The sequence below is a fragment of the Moschus berezovskii genome, chromosome 5, assembly GCF_049115385.1.
Source record: "Moschus berezovskii isolate FMDL1 chromosome 5, NW_MosBer_1.0, whole genome shotgun sequence".
Taxonomy (NCBI): domain Eukaryota; kingdom Metazoa; phylum Chordata; class Mammalia; order Artiodactyla; family Moschidae; genus Moschus; species Moschus berezovskii.
Window position 1 is genome coordinate 53,973,442 of NC_142464.1, and position 22,753 is coordinate 53,996,194.

The following is a 22,753-nucleotide window of genomic DNA, read 5'->3' on the forward strand; positions in this document are numbered from 1 at the left end:
TGCTTTGCTAGTCAGAATTCTAACAATCCTATGAGTAGACATAGGTATTCTCATTTTTCAAAGGAGGCCACAGAGGCCTGGAGAGGTGCGGGAGGATGCCCAAGGTCACAGAGCCTTAATTCCAGTCCAGGTTTGTTGTCATTCATGTTTCTGCTTTTTCTACTCCCTGCCTGCTTTTCCAAGAAGAAAGCAGTGCAAGCTGAGTTGGGGAGCTGTGGTGGGTGGTGTCATGCCCCTTATTATAGTCAATGAAAATGAAAATTCCACGTTCTTCCCTGCCTACCAAGGTGAGTCTATTTCAGTACTTTCCAAAAAGCAAATCTATTTTAAAGCTGCCTCTGTGATAACAATAAGTGAATATCAATAAATATTCCACACACAAAAAAGATAGATTCTCTCAGTAAATCAGATTTGAACTCGTTTCTTTACTACTGGACACCTCTGAATCTTTAGTATATTTAAAGTGAGTCTCCAGGGGAAGATACAGGGTGATATTAGTTATGGTCCACCTTAGGCTGCCATAGCGAACAGACTCTAAAATACAAGGGCCAAAATAGAAGTTAATCTCTCTTTCATTTATCGATACAGAGAGTGGCCCAAGGCTGGCTAAGTGGCTCTCCCATGCTCAATGCATGGCTTCCAAGATAACACCAGTGGTTACCATTTCTCAAGCAGTGCAAGTTGGAATAGAGAGTTTAAGGCAAGAGGATTTCCCTTTAAGGAGACAACACAGAATTACACCATCTCTTGTGCTTACATCCCACTGGTCTGAACATGGTCATAAGGACACAGATATAAAGGAAGCTAAGAAATGCACTCCCTGGTTAGGTACCCAAGTGTCAGGCCAAAACTCAGAGCGTTTTATATCACCAAAATGCAGAAAGAGAAGAAATACCAAAGGGAAAATGAGCAGTTTCTTATTTTCCCCAACTTTATTTACTTACAAAACTCATCTTTTTAATGCAGTGTTCAGGACTGGTACTTCGTTAAATACTTCCTCTGTCAGGATAGGGTAGTTAATGATGCTGTGACAAACAACCTCAAACCTTTGTTTGAGTTGTCTTGACTTTCAAACAACATCAGTTTAGTTCTCACGCTACTGTGTGTTGCTGAATGAAGGAGCTGTCATCTAGAACAGTCCTGATTTCCAGGGTAGAAGGGAAAAGAGTGTGGAAGAATCATATACCACCACATCTAAAGGCGAGGAAATCAAAGTAGAGCCTGATGGCATTTCACAGCCTTCCTCACAGGCATCTTCTTCAAACCAGGCTTTGCTCCCAGAATTGGGATGGCTTAGACAGATCCACTTGTTCCCCTGCAGTGCCCCGAGTCTGCAGAGGAGAAATGGGCTTCCTTCTCTCTCCCTGGCCCTGATCTTCCACCTTGTTGTGCCAGTTGGAGTACCAAGAACAAGCTCTGGATGATTGTGGTAATTGACTCCTCTTTCTCTACTCTCCCAAGAAGCAGAGACTATTTTTCCAGCCCTTGAATCTGGTCTGGGCTTGTGACTTGCTTTGACTGATGGAATGAAGCTGAGGTCACTCCAGGTCAGCCCGTTTCAGCCACCTCAGTAGTTGACTGCAGATACATGGCTGAACTTGGCTAAGCCAAGTCAGGATTGATGACCCACAGCTAGATAAATGGTTACTGTTCTACAACACTAAGTTTCAGGTGGCATGGTACATACGAAAGCTAACTTGTACAGTGATGGAAGCTGAAAAGGAATTGACTAAAAGGTTGTATTCTCTGAAAAACCAAGGCACTCTGAGGTTTATAGGCTATGCCCAGAATGATGCTGTAGAACTGGGCTGGCACTGAATAGTACCTGCTGCTGTGGACATCAGCACTGAGACCACACTGTGACCGAGGACCCTGGACCCTGGACCCTGGTGGCAGCCACTGGGACCACTTAGGAAAGTGGTTCAGACTCTGCACTTCCAATGGAGGTGACACGGGTTCAATCCCTGGTAGGGGAACTAAGATCCCACATGCTGTGTGGCACAGTCAAAAAAAAGGTGGATAGAGTTCTTATTGTTGACACCTGTTCCCAGAATTAGCTCACATACAGGCAAGATGGGGCTTCCCTCATAGCTTAGTTGGTAAAGAATCCACCTGCGATGCGGGAGACCTGGGTTCTATCCCTGGGTCAGGAAGATCCACTGGAGAAGGGATAGGCTACACACTCCAGTATTCTTGGGCTTCCCTTGTGGCTAAGCTGGTAAAGAATCTGCCTGCAATGCAGGAGACCTGGGTTCTATCCCTGGGTTGGGAAGATCTCCTGGAGAAGGGAAAGGCTACCCACTCCAGTATTCTGGCCTGGAGAGTTCCATGGACTATGCAGTCCATGGGGTCACAAAGAGTCGGACACGACTGAGTGACTTTCACTTCACTTCACTTTACAGGCAAGATATTCTACAAAATAAATATTAATAACACACGAAGGAAAGGGTAATGAACCAACAAAGCAGGAGACCTGGAGCTAGGGTCCAGGAAGCCCCCACAGTGGTGGTGGTGGTTTGGTCACTCAGTCGGGTCCTCTCTTTACAACCCCATGGACTGTAGCCCACCAGGCTGCTCTGTCCATGGGATTCTCCAGGCAAGAATACTGGAGTAGCTTGCCATTTCCTTCTCCAAGTGATCTTCCCAACCCAAGGCTCTCCTGCATTGCAGGTGGATTCTTTACCAACTGAGTCACCAGGGAAACCTATGGTATTGCTAGACATTAACCCTTCAGTAGCTGAAACAGGGAAGTTTACCACAGGAATCCTGGGGCAGGAGCCAGGGCACCTGGGCAACATCTCTGTACCAACCACTACGAAGCATTTCAAAGTTTTAACAACTGGTAATACCACACCAGGGCATACCATGGTCCCCTGCTAACTCAGTCTCTGGCAAGGAGACTAGAATTGCATGCTTGGCTTAGATTAATCAAGATCCACCCCCCATCTTGATTAACTGGGATTATGGTCACCTTTTCTGGGCACACAGCCACTCAGTAGGTGAACAAAAGGATAAAATCAGGGCTTCACCAATAAGGAAGGAGGTGATAAGGGAAGATAAACTGGCAAAATGATCATTAGTATCTGTGATACACCACAACTCCCAATTGATAAGATGGAGTAAGATATGCAGGACAGGGCAGCTCAAGGCCCTAGGGGTTGATCATTAGTGTACCCTGGAACACAGCAAGTGTCACAGAGGCCCAGGGTAACCACAGTCCCAATATACCTGTATCAGGGGGTTGCCAGGATGTGGGACTTTCCATACTGAAGCTGACAAAGCCTGGGACAAGTTGGTCCCACTTGGTCACCTTGGTTGCATGGTCAGCTGGTCCATGGTCTGCATGATGTTACTTAAGAGGAGTTAGAAAGGGCCAGAAAATGTTCTTCACCAAGATCACACTGTTAATTCATTCATTCCTTTTCTTCAGTAAGTCACAAGTTCCATGTCAATTACGTTTTACAATTCTGTGATATTTTCCTTACAATTCTATGGTTAAGCCTCTGTCTGGGACTGGGGAAATCCATTTCACCCAACAATTTCAATTCAACAGAAATCACTGAGGTCAGTAATATCAAGGCAGCTCTGAAACTTGAAAGAAAACCAAATTAACCTAAAGCAGCTATAACATTATTTCTCTCCCTTATCCTGTTGGCAATTTGTTTTGCAGCTTATATTTATATATAAAAATCATGCCTCAGATTTCAGGATAAACCCAGGAGAAACAAGAACTAGGAAAGATTATTTCTTGTTTCCCTTTACAGATTCCTCTTCAACCAGAGAACTTCCAAACTCTCCACCCCATAAAGAGAAAAAAAAAATGCCTGTGTCTGCATTTTTCCCCTTAGACAGAATGTTGACTTTCTTCTCTTCATTTTGACACTTTCACTTCCTTTGCTGCAAGGTGAAGTGGGCACCAGAGTCAGGGTGCCCGAGGCTCTCTCTGCAGCCTTTCATGTCACTTGAGCCTCCAAGAAGAATCTGTTTCTCTTCAACATGATCGGACTGCTCTATCCAGCATTGTCGAGGTGAGTGAATCCTCTCATGAATTCTCGATGTCACATTGCCCATGAAAATATTTACTATGCTTTAGCTTGTGATTTATGGATCCATAAATTGCTTTTTGCCACTGCCACTTTAAGACATGGTGAACTAACCCTCTCCTCTGCCACTTTAGTCACCACTGGGAGTGTTCTGGTCACCTCCTCTCTGATGCGGCCTAAGATTACTTAGAGGCTGAGGCTAGCTTCAAAGGATGAGGTTTCTATGCTCTCCCTGCCTTTACAGAGTATGCAGCTCTGCTTCATAGGCCCTGCCCCATCTTCTCATGCTTTTCTAACTCCATACTTACTTTCACTTACTCTAGCAGAGAAACACAAGTTTTTGAAATCAAAGATCTATTCTGTCTAGGTGGTTTAAATTTTAGAAGCTTCCTTTTAATAAGGTTCTCCAGAAATACATCTGTTGGTAGCTGATGCTAATCAAGTTCCTGGTTTCTTTGAAAGTGGGCAGCTTTCTCTCAGTACAATGTTGGGTTCTGCTGGAGATACAGAAGGACCTGCATTTTACTTGCTGTCCTCAAAATTATAATCTAGTTGAGACAACTGAGTGCCTATTGTATACTGGATGAGAGTTTCTGAGCTCTGGACCCCAGGGCAGGGATTGGGGATGGAGTTATGACAAAAGGGTCACAAATCCACAGATACCACAAGCATTACCTGCACATTTTCATCCTCTTCTTATCCAAGTCTTTATGTGACAAATATCTAATGAGTGTTCATATGCATGCCTGGTGGAATAATGTCTTAGATATGTCTGTGTATTTTTCAAAATAATTTGGATGCAGTTGTAATTGATTAAATATAAATCCATTTAAAGTGTTTTCTGGGTTTGTAATGTCCTACTGTCACTGAGTATTTTCTCAGTCAATGGATACCAGAAATTCATTATCATAGTGGAGCTACATGAAAAGAGTTAATGTTTTAAAAGTTTTCCTTAATACCAGAAAACGTGGGGACTTCTGCAAAGGAAAGCTAACATGGGTGTATAACAATACCAGGTGTGGCGCTTGTAGGAGAGTAGCTCAGAGACTACAGGCAGAAAACCTTGGAAAAACCAGGAGGTATGGGGAGAAGCACAGAAGGCATCAATCTTGTGTTTGAATAACCCCTACATGTCAGTCTATGATTGGAAAAGGACAGTTCTCTAAATAATGCATATGAAGTCTTTCTTTTAAAATTATTTAGTGACATATTAATTTATTTTATATAATTATTATATATAACATATAACTAATAAATCCAGAACATTCAAATCTTCACTTCCCTGAACAATCCATTTAGCTCCATTTCTGTAGATTAAGTTTTTCAAAAGCAAAATATACTGTAATTCTCCATGCCCACGGTTCTTTACACTTTCCCAAGTGCTTTCCTGACACACTGTTTGATTGAACATCACCAAATCTATGAAGTGTGAATAAGACAGGAATCATTATATACTACAATTGACATACAGCACTGTATGAGTTTACAGTGTACAGCATAATGATTTGACTTACATATCATAAAATGATGACCGCAAACAGTTTAGTGAACATCCAACATTTCATTCAGATGCAATGTTAAAGAAATAGAAAAAAATTTTTTTCCTTGTGATAAGAACTGTTACCGACTTTGATATATCACATACAGCAGTGTAAATTATATTTATCATATTGTCCATGACATCTCCAGTGCTTATTCATTTATCTTCTAACTGGAAGTTTATACCTCTTAATTGTCTTCAGTCCATCCCCTTCCCCAACCACAAATCTGATCTCTTTTTCTATGAGTTTGTTTTTGAAATATAACTGACCGACAGCATTATGTTAGTTCCTGTTATATAACATAGTAATTCAATATTTTTAAACATTTCAAAATTATCACCATAATAAATCTAGTTACCATCTGTCACCATACAGGATATTACATAATTATTGACTCTATTCCTCACACTGTACACATTATCCCCATTTCATAAAAGAAGTTGGAGTGTTTAGGAATAGGCAATGAATTACGCAGATATAAAATGGGCAAGGATTAGGTAAAATTGTCAGGAAAACAGATTACAAATAAACTTTAAATGATCTTAGGACATTTAAACTGGGAAGAGGAGGGGAAAGAGGAAGCAAGCTCAAGCCTCATTCTTCTACTGGTCATCATCCAAGTTCTAACTAAGGATGCAATGCTCACTTTAAATGCCAGTCTCTTAAAAAGAGATATTTCAAGAGAACGCAGGGAAAAAAAGTAATAAAAATATCGTTTGAAACAAATAAGAGAAAATCTAGAAAAGAAAGACCAAGAAGCAGACAGGAGAAATTAAGGCCAACTGACAAATTCCAGTTGGCTGAATGGGATTCAAACAATTGTTCATTTCCATTAAGTGTACTTTCATGGAACCATAATTCGTGTAGCCAAAAAAAAATTCTCAAAATTAAACTATATTAAGTCTCCTTTTAAGCGATGCATATTTAAGTGAAAGGAGGCACTGTCAAAAGAATGGGCTTGGATTTGAATTTTGCTTTCAGCGCACATCAGCAAACTTGATTTCTCCTAACTTCAATTGTTTCATCTCTCAGCTGAGTGCGATGATACTTCTCCTGCTTAGTTGTTTCCAGGATTTGAGATGGAAGCAGAGCACCTGGGTTTCCCAGGTGGCACTAGTTGTAAAGAACCTGCCTGCCAATGCAGGAGACATAAGTAACATGGGTTCGATCCCTGGGTCGGGAAGATCCCCTGGAGGAGGGCATGGCAACACACTCCAGTGTTCTTGCCTGGAGAATCCGCATGGACAGAGGAACCTGGTGAGCTATAGTCCATGGGGTCGCAAAGAGTCAGACACAAACGAAGCAAAAGAGCATGCACGCAAGCACATAGTAGGGTGCCCAGGACACAGCAGAAACTCAAGCAAGGGGAGCTAGCTGATGGCGCTGGTGTAGATTAATATGAGTTCTCATTGCCTGAGCATCAGACTCTGAGTGAAGACCTGGGTTTGGATCCTGACTCTTTCCCTTAGTAACTGTAAGGTGAAATACTATTCAAGGAATTTCTATTTATTTATCCTGAAACTCTTCACTTATAAAAATGACTACAATTTCTCTTCTTACTTTTAGTTTGAGGTTCAAATGAAATTACATATGTGAAATAGCTTTTAAACATGTGTGTTAGTTACGCCCCCGTGGTCTGTCCATGGGATTCTGTAGGCAAGAATACTGGAGTGGGTTGTCATTCCCTTCTCCAGGGGATCTTCCCGACCCAAGGATCGAACCCGGGTCTCCTGCTTTGCAGAGGCAGATTCTTTGCCATCTGAGCTACAAGGGAAACCCAGCTTTTAAATATAAATGTTTATAAAAATAGAATCCCATTGCTGTTAAGTCTTTGAAAACTAATCATCTAGGTTAGAACAAATATGTCAGTATATGTATAACAAAGGTATCACCATAATAGGAATACAGGGTAGGATTCTTCCTATATTTTTAGAAGTCCTAATAACAATGACAACCAAAAAAAAAAAAACCCTCAAATTACAATCAAATTACAAGAAATGTTTAGTTAGCATAAGGGGAAATTGCTTAATTTTAAGGATGAGGAAACATTTGAACAGGCTTACATGGGTCAAAACAGACTGTCCACCTCAAGGGCAGGATTACCAAGGATGATCAGCCCTTTGTCCTGGGTAGTTTATCAAAGAATCAAAGAGTCTGAAAGTTCTGAAGGGACCAGAGAGAGTTCAGCTCATCCCGCTTGCTTGACTGAAGAGAAACTGAGACCCAGAGAGGGGAAGGTACTCAATCACAAGGACCCCAGTGAGGGGCCGTGGGGCGAGCCTGCCACCTGTCTCTGCCTTTGGCTTCTGCTCGGTGTTTTCCAGGATTACACTGTGGCTTCTGTTCAGATGCCTGCCCCACTGGCATTAAAATCTCCGCATCTGGTAAATGGGAAGGACCAGGGAGCAAATTTCAAGCTGTCTGCTGAGCTAGAGGAGAAAATCGCCCTAGGATGTTCCTGTGTCGGGAAGTGAAGGGCTAGAAATCCATATCTGAAGGTCCTTCCTCCTTCTGTGTTTATGATATCATCCAGGAAACATTTAAACAACATACATGGAACGAAATGTCTTGCCAGGTGGTAGCGTGTGATATATACAGACAGCCCCTGACTCACAAAGAAAGACTACAGTGATCCCATACATACAAACAGCTGCTGCCATCCGCCCGGCCCCCACCACCTTGCAGCTGTCACTAGCTGTGTAAAAAAATTAAAAAAGAAAGAAAGGGGCTAGAGAAAAAACTTGGACCACTTGCAGATTCGGCACATTCAGAGGCAGAGGAAGGGAAGAAGTTGTGGAAACAGGAACCACATAATGGAATGGACTCTCAGGATACATTTTCAGCCATGGATGATCTGACAGCAGTCCCTGCTCCCCTTGCCCTGAAAAATCTCCTCCGAGGAAGGTCTTCTCCCATCCATACTGCCAGAAACATCAGTGTAGCCTGTTGTCTTAAAGCCTTTTTGGAAGAAGGAAGACAGGGAATGAAAAATAATTAATTTACCACTAGAAATCTCTTTCAAGAGTCACTCTCCTTTATAACAATTAATAATCAAGTGTCTACCTCACGAGATTGTTGGGAAGATAAAGTCAATCAATGAACTAAAAGTCCTTAACACTGTGCCTGGTAAGTGATATAACACTACATCTTTTTAAAGGATTATTAGTAGCTCTCTCCCATTACCGTATGTAAAATAGATAGCCAATGGGAATTTGCTGTATGACTCAGAGAACTCAAACCCGGGCTCTGTATCAACCTAGAGGTGTGGGATGGGGTGGGAGGTGGGAGGGAGGTTCAAGAGGGACATATGAATACCTGTGGCTGATTCAGGTTGGTGTTTGGCAGAAACCAACACAACTCTGTAAAGCAATTATCCTTCAATTAAAAAAATAAATATTTAAAATGTAAAAAGACTGTTATTAATAGCTCTCGGGAATTCCCTGGCAGTCCAGTGGTTAGAAGTCGGTACTTTCACTGTAGAGGGTGGGGGTTCAATCCCTAGTCTGGGAACTAAGATCCTGCAAGCCACATGGCGCAGACAAAAGAAAAAAATATATAACGATAGTTATTCCCATTTTACAGATGCAACATCTGAGGTGTAGAGAACTTATTTTCCCTAGCCCATATAACTTTGAGGTAGAACCAGAATTCAAATCTGTCTCTAAATCCTATAATCTTAACTACTGTGCTATAAACAGCCATGTACTTAGCACTGGTGGGTGGGAGTGAGGTGGCAGTGGAGGAATGTTATAGGCTATCATTCATAGACTAGCAATAATTGAGCTAATTCTTGCTAATCTGTGAATTTCCTCCTGGACAACAACCATGCTCACTTGCATTCAGGAAACAGGAATTTTGACTGGTGAAGGGGGTCAAGTAGGTTATTTGGGGAAGAAAAGGGAAGACCTGGGCAAGGGACCACAGCTGGATACTGAGTAGAAATCCTGGAGACAGAAATGACGGATAGATGGGAGAGATAGAAAAGCAGATTGGAGGGAGTCAAAGATGAACTCCAATCCACGTGACATTTCATCTAGGTCTGACCTAGGAAAGGGGAGGAAGATTTCTACCTCCCCATCTGCACCACCCCACCTCTCGCCCCACCCACGGCTCCAGATAACTTAGTACTTTTGGTAGACGAGAAAAAGGTTAAATAAACTCTTGTGGGCTGGTTGGAAACATAACACCTCCACTCCCGTTTGCAATGCATTTCTTTTGGGAAATGTGTGCTGAGTTCCAAACAAATGACTTGCAATTTAGTACAATACGTGTACACTTTGGGTCTCCAAGGGCTGGGTGCTGTGCTGGGTGCTGAGAATACCAAAGGAAACACAAGGCCAGGTCCCTGGCTTTGAGCAGCCGGGAGCCCTGTCAGGGAGAGAACTGTAAGCACCCAGGGGACAAGATGCTGAGTGTAACAGGAGAGGTGTGTGTACAAAGTGCCTTGGAGCACAGAGCAAAGGAATGGTGAAACTGCTTTTAAATCAACTTTTAGAATCCAACCTCTGCAAGTTGGAAACTGCATACAGTGCATTAAAAGCCATGGGAAGGACACTCTTACCATTTCGTTCTGAATGAACTCTTTCAACAGAACTATTGCCTGCTGTTTTCCTGCCAAGTGGTGGTATCAATACCTGTTGAGTTTGTTTGTTTTCCTAAGAGGTTAGAGAGAGGGGTGATGGCATGGACTCTAAACTCAAACTGCTCTGATTCGAATCTGACTTCCATTTACCAGCTCTATGACCTTGACTTTACCTCTCTTAGACTCAATTTCCTTATCTGTAAAATGGGGTCAACAAAAAAATACCATAGTGTTCCTGAGAGGACTAAATACCTAGAAAGTCCATGTTCCAGAATGGACTAAACGTTTCGCCAAATCTGCCTAGTCACCCAGAGATAGATAGGAACCTCTGACTTCAAATAACTTCATGAAGTTGTTCAAGAACTGCGTTCCTGAAAGAGTTTTAAATGATACACATATGAGCATATTAAATTTTTAACAGCATATGTTTATCATCACATGATAGGGAGGAAATATATATAATATATCAAATGCTACATTTTAAAGATATTCTTTAATGTACTCATAGATATAGAGAACAGACTTGTGATTGCCATAAGGAGGAGAGAGAGGGGTGGACTGGAATTTGGGGAGGAATTTGGGGTTGGTTAGAGAAGGAAATGGCGACCCACTCCAGTATCCTTGCCTGGAAAACCCCATGGACAGAGGAGCAAAGAGTCGGACACGACTGAGCAGCTAACACACTTTGGGGTTGGTGAAGTGAAGTCGCTCAGTCATGTCTGACTCTTTGCGACCCCATGGACTGTAGCTTACCAGGTCCATGGGATTCTCCAGGCAAGAATACAGGAGTGGGTTACCGCTTCCTTCTCCAGGGGATCTTCCTGACCCAGGGGTAGAACCCGGGTCTCCTGCATTGGAGGCAGATGCTTTAACCTCTGAACCACCAGGGAAGCCCTATTACATTTAGACTAAATAAACATCAAGGTCCTACTGTGTAGCACAGGGAACTATATTCAGTCTCCTGGGATAAACCATAAGGGAAAAGAATATTTTTAAAAGAATGCATGCATGAGTCAAGATGACTGTGATACTTAAGTAGAGACTAGAAACAGAGGTTTCCCTTTAAATTTTTCTTTTCCTCCCACCCCCACCCCGACTGGGCATCGCTTGAATTAATTTAATTTTGCTAACTTTAAATAAATAATACATATTAAAATGTCTAAATTTTAAAAGGAGGGATGAGGGGGGAAACACGGCAGAAATGAGGACCTCTTTTCCTGTGTTTTCTCACTGTAATGAAATTCAACACTTTCATCCAGGACTCTGGGTACAAACAGCATTTTCTAATGTCCCAGTAAAGAGAAAGCACATCTGAATAGCAGAAAGAATGCCTTCTGCATGCCCCCACTTTCCTGGCCTCGATTTCAATCCTGGTGGAAAAATTCCCTGAAGCCGACGACAGCTGAGTTCCTCACCCGGAATTCGATGATCAGAAAAGGAAAATGACACCCTGAGGTTCTGGGGGCCCTGGAGCAGCCTGTGATGCACACAAAGGCCAGAGAGTGACCTGCCACCTGTCCATCTCCACCCCATGAGCCTAGGGAGCTGAAGTCAGAGGGGATTCAAGTTTGGGGGGGTGGGAGGACTTGGGGAGGAGCCATAGAGAGGAGCAGAAGGACAGGCAGTATCAGCTTGTACCCCGGATTTCCCCAGAATCTCAGTAAGGCCTCTGGGGCATCCAGTCCCCTTTACCCCTTCTTTGTAAAAATCACCTCCAGGAAAGTCCCTCTAACACAGCAGTTGGCCTTTGAAGCCTATGAATGGTCATGGCTAGCTGGGGTTTCCCTGGGGTCAGCATCTCCGCCTGGGTGCCTCATGACCCCATGTGTCACCTCCATTGACAGCCTTGCAGAGAACAGGTGGAGCATCTAAAGGCACACACGACCAAGGGACACTATTTGCTAGAGGCTTAGTTCATGAATTTGAGCAAACTCCGGGAGATGGTGAAGGACAGGAAAGCCTGGCATGCTGCAGTCCATGGGGTTTCAGAGTCAAACACAACTGAACAACTAAATGACAGCGAATAGTTCATACCAGCCTGCATGTCTTCTCTCCTCTTGCTCCTCCTGTGGAGAGGTCTGCATCTAACCGATTATGGTCACCTTCTTTCCACCAACCTGGCCACAGTCTTTACGTCTCCTACGAAAAGGGAAGCATAATCACAGGGCCCTCCCTGGGAGAGGAAGGTACAGAGGAAAGAGTATTCACTGAGGCATGGGCAGGGGCTTTCAGATAAATCTCTCCATTTCAGCCACAAGAATAGGATTGTTAGGTAAAATGCAGAACACTCAGGTAAGTTGGAACGTCAGATAAGAAACAAATGATTTTTTAGTAATAAGAATATCCTGAGCAATATTTAGGATATACTAATACTAAAATAGTATTTTCGTTCATCTGACATTCCAATTCAACTGGATGTCTATATTTTTATTTGCTGAATTTAGCAACCCTACTCTAAAACAACCTCAGGGACTTCCTTGGTGGTTCAGTGGTTAAGAGTCAGCCTGCCGATGTGCAGGACACAGGTTCAATCCCTGCTCCCAGAAGATTCCACATGCCTCAGAGCAACTAAGCCATTCCTGCCAACTACTGAAGCCCACAGCCTAGAGCCTGTGCTCCGCAACAAAGAGAAGTCACAGGAGTAAGAAGCCCTCGTACTGCAACTAAAGAGTAGATCTCGCAGAACAATGAAGACCCAGCACAGCCAAAAATAAATCATTAAGTAAGTAAATAAAAACCTCATGAGGCTGGCATTATTATTCTTATTTTAAATGTGGGGAAAATAAGCCTTTGAGAGATTAAGTAACTTGCCTGAAGCCACAGTACTTGCAGGTGACAGAAGTGAGATTTCAACCCAGACTCATCAATTTCAAGACCAGTACTGGTCCCACACCAAATAGGGATCCAAGTGTTTAATGAAAAGGATAGATGGGATGCTAATGGAGGAAACTGAGGCTTCTCTAAGAATTTTGGGTAATTCTTGGATGCCTGGCTCAAGATATAGACAACCACTCAATAAACAGTATGTGGATGTAATGAACTGAACTACCGCCATGCTTAGTAGCTGGAAGACTCGTCTCCTTTCCTAAAAATGCTCCTAAGACTTGTTCTCGGTCCCAGCCCAAGTCCTCCTTCAACACCACACTTCAGCGCATGAAGGGAGCACTTCACCCCACGTGTATAGGCAGTGGAAGATGAGGTCATGGGACACAGCTCCAAGAGAAGCTTTGAGTCGTGTTACATCCATTTAACACATGGAGGAAACCCACAGGACTGAAGAACTGGCTGGCCCAAGGAATAAACCAGTCTCTTGGCTGGACGACCTATAAAACTCAGCGTGTGGAGTCCAGTCACCTTGCTTGAACCAGGCTGCCTCACCACAACTTGAAAACATCTGTCTGCACTTTCATTAACATTGTTTTAGGGGAGCAGGGGCTGTGGGGGTAAGAAGAGGGAAGGGCTGTCCTGCTAGAACTCTTTTTGATATGAAGATACGATCCGTCAGCAGATGCAAGGCTCTTTCAGCCTCGTTTCTTTCTTAGTTTCTATGAATCTGCAGACAAGAATCCAGGCAGAGCGTATGTAGCTCATAGGTGCCCACAAACCTCCGGTCCCAAGGAAAATTGCTGTGGCTCTGTGTGTAGGAGAACATCGCCCAGTCCTCATCTAAGTCTCAGTTTTTTCCTCCAGATCCTCACTGGAGGAGCAGTGGCAGATAAAGTGTAGTAAGGGTTAAAAAAAAAATGATATTGAAAGAAAATCTGGACCCAAATCCACTCCCACCAGGAAGTTGACTACCTTATAATCATTTTATTTCTTGACAATCAAAGCAATAAACGCTCACTGTCAAAATGTTTGAAAATGCTGAAAAGGCTAAATAAACAATAAAAACTACCCAACATTGCATCACACAGAGCTATAACCTGTCCTAAAATTGTGGTGTATTTTCTAAGGATCTGTGTCCATATGATAAATATAATTGATCTCAGACTTTGTATGTGACTTTATTTCTACTTTTTTTAACCTAACAAATCATAGACACTTCTCTCAACACTGTTAAAGACTCTCTGAAGGATCTTTAAAACTTTTGATGAATCCTTAATAGATGCACTGAAAATGGTCACAGGTAATTTAATTATTCTCCTCTTGTTAAACATTTAGAATGTTTCCAGTGTTGTCCCTAATCGAAATAACATATCAGTGAACATATTCACATACATTGTTTCTTAATTGTTATTGAAGTATTGTTGTTGTTTAGTCGCTAAGTCGTGATCTACATACAGTTGATTTAAAATGTTGTGTTAGTTTCTGGCGTACAGCAAAGAGATTTATATAAATATATTTCAGATTCTTTTCCATTTAGGTTATTGCAAGATGTTGAGTATAGTTTTCTGTACTATACAGTAAGTCCTTGTTGAGTTCCCTGTGTTATACAGTAAATCCTTGGTTTCACATATGTTTTTATCAGATTTTTGGCACCTGTTCCCTCATGTCTAGAATCTAATATAAAACAGTATCTAATTTGATCCAAAGATATGTCTCTTATCATGTTTTTTGCTTTACCATGCTCTACAAAAGGCTATGCCTTCCAGAGACCCCACCAGCTGACCTAGTTGGAGAACCACAATGGTCAGTTACACGAAAAGAATGACATGGTCCCTGTTGAAATCCAAATGAAAGGGATTCCTGCTGCTGCTGCTAAGTCGCTTCAGTCGTGTCCGACTCTGTGAGACCCCATAGACGGCAGCTCACCACAGGAAATCTTAGCGACAGCATCCCCCACCCGCCACCTCCCTTAACTCAGGCCATGGTTTACGAGAGAGAGAGAGAGGGACAGAGGGAGAGAGGAGAGAGAGAGAAACCCAAGGACGATTTTCAGAGAAACCACCACATGATGTGATTCCACCGGGAACATGACGATAAAAGTCCTCAGAAATGTGCCGCTTGGTATTTTAACAGAACCGTTGCTTGCTGATTTAGTTAATGATAATGTTGGGTTCCAAATTTGCTCTAAAAGGGAATCTTAAGTGTTCTCAACTTGGACAGGACTGGCTTAAAAATAAACAAATAAGTTATATAAGTCCAAATTTTGGAGGATAGGGTTTTGGAAGCCAAGACTCTGGTGTAGGATTAAAGGGGCCTGCCCCACATCTCGTGGTTGGGCCTCACGTGCCGCCTGCAGGGTGGAGCAGCAAAGAAGAGTTCCAGCTGTCCCCGAAATCCAGCCTGTAATTTGAGCGCCAACACCCACAAGGAACTCAGGCAGGGTGCACCCTATGGCTCCTAGGAGACACACTCGGTGCTTAAAAGACAGCAAAGAGAAACAATAGAAGCAAGCACAACCACCAGTAGATGATGACAGACTTCTTTTTCTTTACTCTTTTCCAACGTCAGATGTTTTGAAAGGCTCACAGGTGCTATTCAAGAGCTGTCATCTTCCACTTGAGAGTTGGCTGCATCTGGGTAGGAAATGAAGTGATTACTATGTGTTGCCTTTTTAAAGTGTTCAAGGCACCTCCAGGAAGAAAGATGTCAGGGTCTGCACACTCACCAGTGTGGATGGAGCCCTACTTTGGGTCCAGCTGTGGGAGACACTGCAAGGGACAAAAGAAACCCAATGCTATGGTGGGGTCCTGAGTCCTCCATGCACTCCGAGAGTGAAATGAATGTGTGAAATGTCACAAATGAGTCCATTCATTCACATATTAATGTCACAGAATTATTAAGAGTTAAGTAAGTGAAAGGACAGGGAGGCCTGGTGTGCTGTGATTCATGCGGTCGCAAAGAGTTGGACACGACTGAGCGACTGAACTGAAGTGAAAGGCACTGAGGGTCTAAGGGTTAAAAGATACAGTAGACTAGGTTCAGCCCTCAGATTGCTTGTTCTACTTGAGGAGAATAGCTGTGTTCACAAATAGCCAGAAAATGTTACATACCCATCACCATTATTGATGTAGACCAAGGATTTACATGGGCCAGGAATACACTGTAGCAGTACTACTCAGTTCTAAGCCAGTAACTGGCTTCCTGAAACCCAGCCCCAGTGTGGCTGGAGCTTCATATTTTCCAAAGCAGGAAAATGTGCCTTTTTTGTAAAATATCCTGATTTGTTTAAGTTGGCTAAATTTTTTAAACTATGCAAACTAAACAAAACATACCTATACACTGGACCAGGGCAAGCCACCAAGGGGAAACTCTGAGGCAAACTATATTTGCTAATATGGACATAGGGACATATACCTACCCTTATGACAAAAAGCACTTTATACAAGCCATATATCTAATATGATCACATTTTTATTGCAAAACCATGTATTTACACACAGAAAAAAATGGAAGGCTACATCGAATGTTAGTAGATATTCTGGTTGGCAAGATTACAAGTGATTTTTTTTTCCCTCCTTGTTTTTCTGTTTAAGTGAAATTTTTACAATGGGCATGCATGACTTCAGTAATCAGAATTTTCAACAAAATTTAGAAGTTTACAAAAAAGACCCAAATGCTTTTAGATTAGTAGAGATAAAATATGAAAGTCTTAAAAAATAAAAAAAATTTTAAAAGAATAAGAATTAATGAGAAATATTAAGAATAATAAAACCCAAGTAATGAAATAAATTATCTACATTGGACATTTACACTGGTGCAGGAGGAAGGATACTCACAATGGAGTTTACAGGCATTATCTTTCTTATTCTTTGAAACTTCCCTGTAATGGTACTACCGTCATTCCCATGCACAGGGAAAACGATGAGGCTTAGAAAGCTTAAGTAACTTGTCCAAGGTCACATAGCATCGAACTAGAATTCAAAACCCAGGTCATCAGCCTCCAGAGGCTGTATGTTAGCCTGACCTTAAGTAAGAGATCCACAGAAGCAAAGTAAGAGAGGAAGATCAGGGACACAGGGGTCTTTGATCAGGACTTGAAGACCCAGAAAGAGTTCAGCCCCTAGATATAGAAAGGAAACAATATTACCAAAGAAGCAGAGATGATACCAGGATATAAAAAGATTTTAAACTTAATGAAGTAAGGATAGTAGGCTGGAGAAGTGGACATGAGTTTGAGTGAACTCCGGGAGTTGGTGATGGACAAGGAGGCCTGGCGTGCTGTGATTCATGGGGTCGCAAAGAGTCGGACACGACCGAGCAACTGAACTGAACTGAACTGAAGGACCTAATGCCAGGCTATGGAATTAGACTTTATTTACAATCAGTGGAAGCCATTGATGTTTCCAGCACAGAAATAAGATGGGTGTCATGCCAAGACCACCATTAACAAAATTTCACAGGCTGGGTGGTTTATACAACAGGAATCTGTTTCTCACAGTTCTGGAGGCTTGAAGCCCAAGATCAAGGTGTTGGCAGGACTGGTTTCTCCTGAGGGCCCTCCCCTTGGTGTGCAGGCAGCCACCTTCTCACTGTCCTCCCATGACCTTTCCTCTGGAGTCTCACCTTCCTCTTCTTACAAGGACACCAGTCAGTTTGTGTCAGTGCCCACCCTGATGGCCTCATTTAAACTTGTTTCCTCTGTAAAGGCCCTAACACAGTCTCATTCTGACGCACTGGGGGTTAAGACTTCAGCATGTGAGTTTGAGGGGGAACCCAGTTCAGCCTGTAATAAATGGTGATGCAAAAAGAGCACTGAACTTGGAGAATCAGAAGCCCTGACTGAATGCTGCCAATACCATTTATTATAGATGTGGGACCTTAACCAACACATTTAAGCAATTTGCCCCTCATTCATTAAATAAAAAAAAAAGTAGCTGATACAGTTTGTCTGCACTGCAAGGTTGTGGTAAGGCTGAAATGAAATAATTAATGTATTTTTAATGTATTGTGCCACCCATTTTAAACATTTAGGGACCCTACTGTAACAAAATGCATTTACATTTGAATTTTAATCTATAATTCTGAATTAATAAACATTTGTTGAATATCTATAATGGGAAACATGCTGGCATCGATGAATTTCCCAGACCTCATTTAGTCCTCACAACTTCACTGGTCTGTAATTGTCTGAACAGACCACCTCCTAATACAATCACCCTGAGGGTTTGAATGTAACAAATGAATGGGGTGTGCATATATTCAGACCATAGCAATGATGTCATCTATTAACTATCCATTTTTTTTCAGTACAAAGATAGCTCAGTGTGAGCAGTAACCACCTATGCTCTGGAACCCTAAAAACACCCAGTGGAAAATATGTTCTTAATTGTTGCTAGGATTCTTTTGATTTTCCTGCAGCTCTAACTCCATGTGGCCAATCCAATTTCAGGACAGGGACACATCCAAAGCCCAGTCAAAATTGCCCTGCATGCACACATGCTAAGTCGCTTCAGTCGTGTCCTATTCTTGGCGGCCCTGTGGACTGCAGCCTGTCAGGCTCCTTTGTCCAAGACAAGAATACTGGAGTGGATTGCCATGCCCTCCTCCAGAGGATCTTCCTGACCCAAGGATAGAACCTCTGTCTCTTACATCTCCTCCACTGGCAAGTGGATTCTTTACCACTACCACCACCTGGGAAGACCCAGGAGATTTTTAAAGTATATTTTAAATCTCTGATTTGCATCTTTGAAAAGAAAATTCAAGAGGATCCACTTCCTAGCCCCCAGCAATTCTGGTCATTCCTAAGTTTTCCAGATCTCAATGCTGCTGCTTCCATGCTTCTCTCTGCACCTGAGACCACAAAGATGATCCTCTCCTCTCACACTTGTCCTCAATGTCCTAATTTTTTTATTATTTAATTATTTCTTATAGGACAGGGGACAGGGAATAATCAGCGCACAAGGTCATATTAATAATCATCTACCCCATTACACACAGATATGTTTCTCCAATGCTGCAAAGAGTACCTGGCACTAGCATGGCTCTTTTTAAACCAAAACTTGTTTTTCACTTCAGTCCTATCTCCTGATGCTCCCAACAATTCAGACAATTACGAGGCAATTTAATCTTTGCAGGGAAAAAATAAATGAGACTTCGGGAAATTTCTCTAACAGATTTAAGGCTGGTTAGTGGTGTAGGCACTGGCTGATTCCCGCATCCTTCTTAGCAGGACTCATAGCCAATGCTTTTCTCCCCAGAACAAGCTATAGCTCTGCAGTACCCTATATAATATTAAGGACATTGAAATGTCCCAGAGATGCCCCAAAGTAATTTTCACTTTCCGGGAAAGCACAGTAATAGATACCCATCTATCTCTAAATGCAGAACTTTTAAAAAAAGAGTTATGTTATCTAGGGGAGAGGGGGGTTGGTTTTTTTCAGGAGAGGGCTGTATTTTTAAAGCGGTTTTCCTTTTGCAAAGTGGCAAATTTCCTAACGTATTTTTCACCCTCCAAGTTCTTGCAACCTTTTTTGACATCCTCTCCCTGTGTCAAATGGCAAGCCCAATGGAAGTCATTTGGAAGGCAGGGGCAGATGGCAGAAAAATAGTTTCTCCCCTCTTCTCTGTCCGGGTAATTTGTTTTCCTCACTGATGTAAAGGAAACCATAAGAGTGCTCACTCCAAACCTCTGAAACTGGAGTTATGAGGTCGTACAGAGGAGGCCAGGAAAAATAGTTTTTGGGGTGGTTTGATGCTTTCTGAGGCCTTTTACTAGTGACCTGCAATACTAATTACCCAGCCTTCCTGTCTGAATAAGACATTTAGATGATGATTCATGGCTGTGGAAGCCAGCGTCAATAAACAGGCCGTTGAAATTCAACTCTAGCATCTCAAAACTGGATTCTCTGGATCCTCACAGGCAAATCCAATATACTTGTAATCCAGACAAGTGTTGGGTGTAGGAAAAAGCATGAAGTACCAGGAGTGTTGGGGAGAAAGCAGTCTGATGGTGGTCCACCATGGGTACTGAGAATAGAACAATTTCTCTCTGCCCTGGTTCCACCAGTCATTAGCTAAGTGACATTTAGCAAGTCATTTAATCTCTCTGTGCCTCAGTTTTCTCATCTGTAATATGGGGATAATCACAGTACCTACCTAACAGGGTTTTACGAGACTATTCCAATAAGTTACTATTTGGAAAGCAGTTAGAAGAGTGCCCGGTACATAGTGAGCGCTATCTGTGTGTTTGATAATTATACTTGGAAAAAATGGTCATAATAACCAATCAAGCAGAGTTATCTGAGGGTGATACTGGCAAACTGTGCCCTGCAGATCTTACCCTCTCTTTACTGCTGAATGAGCCTGAGTGGGACCCATTGACGTCACGGCTGAGCAGCCCTTCAAAGGCAATTCAACAAGTAGGGCAGTGGGACACTCAGGTCTAGCCGTGGCCATTTGCTTTCACAAACCTGCTAACATCACTCAGAAACTGTTGAAGACTTCAAATTCTTTCACTCTAATACTCCCCAAAAATCTTGAAAACTACACCTCTATACACATTCTTACTTACTTAATTTTATCATTTCAATTTAAGATTAAATGATTGAAAAAAAATCCCTAAATAGTATATTATGAAAATGAATGTTATAAAACAGTTGCATCACTATTTTAAATGAATCCCTTGGAGTTATCCCCCCAGCAAGACCCTAGAATTTGCCACCCACTATCATTCATTTAAAGAGACACAAATAAGCTTTTCTTTCACACTAAAGATTCTATACTGTTCCTGTATCTCCCTGAACAGCTATTTCTATTTCTCTTCCTTCTCAGAATTTTATCGTAACATTTTTTATAAGTTATGTTATACATTTGCAACACATATATGAATATTTTTTCCTCTGGCCACCAAGCTCTAAATGTAAAAACAACAAAAAAAATATTTTTAATCCTTCCAGATCTAAGGGTTACAAGTTATTAACAGTACGCAATTGATCAAAACATCGATATATTTTAACTTTTGGTTAAAAGTACTCATAATATGATCATAATACTAAAAGTAATTTTTAATGCATCTCAATGAAACGGGTGGAGATATTTTCCCCCACTTCGCTAAGGGTCGGACACGACTGAGCGACTTCACTTTCACTTTTTACTTTCACACATTGGAGAAGGAAATGGCAACCCACTCCAGTGTTCTTGCCTGGAGAATCCCAGGGACTGGGGAGCCTGGTGGGCTTCCGTCTATGGGGTCACACAGAGTCGGACACGACTGAAGTGACTTAGCAGCAGCAGCAGCAGCAGCTCATATTCAGGAATGACTATTTATTACAAATGACAGAGGATGAGATGGTTGGATGGCATCACCAACTCGATGGACATGAGTTTGAGCAAGCTCTGGGAGTTGGTGAAGGACAGGGAAGCCTGGCGTGCTGCAGTCCATGGGGTCGCAAAGAGTCGGACACGACTGAGCGACTGAACTGAACTGATTTATTACAATAACAGAGAGAGAATGTTTAGAATTATTTCTATCCTTAATTTCCTGTCTCATAGGTGTGACCACTGACATCTTTTATTCATATTTAAAAGGAGATAGGAAGGGAAGAAGTCTCTCTAAAATGCTGACATTCAATTCTTTGAACTCCGTCTTAATTGTATACCGAAGACACAACGGAATTCTAAGGCATCTATCACTTTGATTGGGGCCTCTTCCAGTTTTGTTGAAAGGAAATAATTGGAAGTCATCTGACTTGAGAAAAGATTCATTATTGAGTCCTCAATGTCTCATTCTGTGTTCTATACCAGAAAGGCCAAAACTTTTAAACTACCATTATCTTAACCTGTTATCCTTATCTGTTATTCAGAGTCACTTTGTTTAGTTTGTCTCAGTAAGAGTTGAGAAAAGCAAAATATCTATTTCCATACATCTTTCAGAGTTCAGTTCAGTTCAATTCAGTCGCTCACTTGTGTCCAACTCTGTGACCCCATGAATCACAGCACACCAGGCTTCCCTGCCTATCACCAACTCCCAAAGTTTACTCAGACTCATGTCCACTGAGTCGGTGATGCCATCCAACCATTTCATCCTCTGTCGTCCCCTTCTCCTGCTTTCAATATTTCCCAGCATCAGGGTCTTTTCAAATGAGTCAGTTCTTTGTATCAGGTGGCTAAAGTATTGGAGTTTCAGCTTCAGATCAGTCCTTCCAGTGAATATTCAGGACTGATTTCCTTTAGGATGGACTGGTTGGATCACCCTGCTGTCCAAGGGACTCTCAAGAGTCTTCTCCAACACCACAGTTCAAAAGCATCATGCCTCGGGCTCAACTTTCTTTTGTCGTCCAACTCTCACATCCATACATGACCACTGGAAAAACCATAGCCTTGACTAGACAGACCTTTGTTGGCAAAGTAATGTCTCTGCTTTTTAATATGCTGTCTAGGTTGGTCATAACTTTTCTTCCAAGGAGTAAGCGTCTTTTAATTTCAAGACTGCAGTCACCATTGGCAGTGATTTTGGAGCCCCAAAAAATAAAGTCTGTCACTGTTTCCATTGTTTCCCCATCTATTTCCCATGAAGTGATGGGACCAGATGCCATGATATTTGTTTTCTGAATGTTGAGCTTTAAGCCAACTTTTCCACTCTCCTCTTTCACTTTTGTCAAGAGACTCTTTAGTTCTTCTTTGCTTTCTGCCATAAGGGTGGTGTCACCTGCATATCTGAGGTTATTGCTATTTCTCCCGACAATCTTGATTCCAGCTTGTGC

The 22,753-nt window shown here is 42.2% G+C and overlaps 1 protein-coding gene across 2 annotated transcripts in view; it reads left to right on the top strand.

Annotated features, from left to right (window-relative positions):
- The first annotated feature begins 3,900 nt into the window (after nucleotides 1-3,900).
- Nucleotides 3,901-22,753, top strand: part of RBPJ (recombination signal binding protein for immunoglobulin kappa J region) — a 244,134-nt gene continuing 225,281 nt past the window's right edge. The window contains exon 1 of one of the 2 annotated variants that reach the window (XM_055434531.2): nucleotides 3,901-4,028. Coding sequence is in view for 1 of the 2 variants with exons in the window: in XM_055434528.2 (XP_055290503.1) it covers nucleotides 3,997-4,028 (32 nt within the window). In the remaining variant the exon portion in view is untranslated. The remainder of the gene's footprint in view (nucleotides 4,029-22,753) is intronic. The other variant, XM_055434528.2, reaches the window with a different exon arrangement.